Below are 2,317 nucleotides of genomic sequence, written 5' to 3'. Positions count from 1 at the left end.
TTTATTCAACAACACACGAGTATCGGTACATATGATAAAGGAAGATATAAAACGGCTCTCTTTCTTATGGGTAAAAAATAGGGGTAAAAAAGTTACAATATAATTTTACTTCACATAAACCTTCCTTCCTGTGTTGACTTTATAATAAAAACTCCATTTGACACATTCTCTGAAACTTCCATTTCCCCCTTTCTTGAATCCTTCTGTAAATCAAATCCTTTACAAAACCCAGCTTTCAATTCTTCTTCTTCTTTTCTTTCTGCAACATCAAATTTCACTCTCTTTTTTCCTTAAAAGAACAGAGTAATCCTACTTTCATGTATGGCATATGTCATCGATCATAATAATAATAATAATAATAATAATAATAATAATAATAACAATAATCCACCCGCCAGACCTATTCTTCTTCCTCCCAATTACTCTTCACTAAACCCTAATTTCATTCATAATCATCAACTGCTTGTTCCGGTTCACTTCTCTTTGAATCCAGCACTCGTTGCTCAGATTGAACTCAATAGATCAGTCTCGCTTCATCAGGTAGCTTTTCACCTACTTCAAAACCCTAATTTCGCCTTTTATCGGTTAATTTGTTAATTACTTCGTTCCGGTTATCCGTACCGATAATATCAGCGATATTATATCAGTTTTTTAAGTCTTAATTAGTTCTTAGTTGCTACAATTGTAATTGTTTTGCAAATTGCGAAAGGTTAATTTGTTACTTGTAGGAGAGTTACTGAATTATTATCAGTGTTAATTTGTTAATATCGGTTCTTGACCAATATCTGATATTTTTCCGCATTAACGGCTTAGTTCGTTTTGTTATTGTAGAAACTTTTGGTTTTTAATTTCTAGATTATTTACTCTTTGGTAATGTTTTTGTTGCAGTTTATGAATGATGAAGGTCTCGTGCCTTCAAGAGAAGGGGAACGAAGGAGGTATGATTTGATTCGAAAACTTAAAGAGGTAAATTTAGTTAATAATGATTCTTCTAATTGTGAAATTTCATATGTTGTGATGTATATAATCTACATTGATTGTTTATGCAGATAGTACTGAAGTGGATTAAGAGAGTTGCTTACTTACATAGGCTGCCAGAAAATCATATTAGAGTTGCTTCTGCAACTATATTAACCTACGGATCATACGGTCTTGGTGTAAGTTTCTGTTACGTTTATTTATATTTTTCATTTCTATTATCTAACAAAGTTATTTAGACGGTAATTTGTTTTCAAATTTTGTTTAGGTGCATAATGCAGAATCTGATATTGATGCTCTGTGTGTCGGTCCTTGGTTTGCATCTTTAAATGTGAGTCATCTTATATGTTTCTTCATTTTAATGTTTATAACACGACTTTTACATTTTGTTTAACATTGTCTTGTTTAATGTTATGAAGGAGGACTTTTTCGTAATTCTACACGACATTCTTTCAAAACGAGAAGAAGTGTCGGATATACACTGTATTAAGGATGCAAAGGTTCCATTAATGAGGTTTAAATTTGAAGGAATTTCGGTTGACTTGCCTTATGCTCAACTTCAAGTAACGACCATTCCTGAGGTAACTTCGGCTTTTTTCGACTTTCTATATTTGTTTATTTGAAATGAATGAAGTATACGTGCTTAAATGAATTTGATTTGCAGAATGTTGACATACTCAACCCGTTGTTCTTAAACGGGATTGATGAAACAAGTTGGAAGAGTTTGTCTGGCGTACGTGCAAATAATAGCATTTTGCAGCTTGTTCCAGATGTTAAGGTAATAATAATAATTTGGTAACTCTAAAACTCTAAATAAAGTAACACACTAATGTTGTATTCATGCTATATTGTAGATATTTCAGCAATTACTGCGTTGCGTTAAATTATGGGCGAAAAGGAGAGGCTTGTATGGTAATGTAAGTATTATCTTCTACTGACTGACTCTCACATTTATTGCCTAATATATTTTTTATTAATACTTTTATAATGTGATTCATTTTTCAGTTATTTGGGTTTTATGGGGGCGTTCATTTGGCGGTTTTAACTGCCTTTGTTTGTCAAAGGAATCCTAGCGCGAGTTTAGCTGGTCTTGTTTTGATCTTCTTTAAAACATTTGCTTCGTGGCCATGGCCCACACCCGTTCTTCTACAGCAAGGAGTAATGATGCCACGTCATCACCCGGAAACAAGATCGTTAATGCCTATTCAGCTTCCGAGCAGTCCACATGAGTATTGCCATTCAAATATCACCACCAGCACCTTCATGAAGATAAGAACCGAGTTTTCCAGAGGTTATCGTCTTACTCAGGTAACATGCCATTTTTTAGTACGGGTCAAAA

The 2,317-nt window shown here is 33.6% G+C and overlaps 1 protein-coding gene across 1 annotated transcript; it reads left to right on the top strand.

The window, feature by feature from the left end:
* Window positions 1–254: 254 nt before the first annotated feature.
* On the top strand, window positions 255–2,286 carry LOC143605635 (nuclear poly(A) polymerase 3-like; the record flags this gene model as incomplete). The annotated part of the gene is made up of 8 exons (XM_077081675.1): window positions 255–540; window positions 889–966; window positions 1,050–1,157; window positions 1,247–1,309; window positions 1,398–1,559; window positions 1,643–1,756; window positions 1,833–1,895; window positions 1,984–2,286. Coding segments are annotated over exons 1-8 (1,110 nt in total), but the record flags the coding sequence as incomplete, so codon positions are not given.
* Window positions 2,287–2,317: the final 31 nt, after the last annotated feature.

The sequence above is a fragment of the Bidens hawaiensis genome, unplaced genomic scaffold, assembly GCF_021521415.1.
Source record: "Bidens hawaiensis isolate Kalapana, Puna unplaced genomic scaffold, B.hawaiensis_p1.1 tig00070487_1, whole genome shotgun sequence".
In the NCBI taxonomy this organism is placed as follows: Eukaryota; Viridiplantae; Streptophyta; class Magnoliopsida; order Asterales; family Asteraceae; genus Bidens; species Bidens hawaiensis.
The sequence above is the reverse complement of the archived record's forward strand: the minus strand, read 5'-3'. Positions and strand labels throughout refer to the sequence as shown.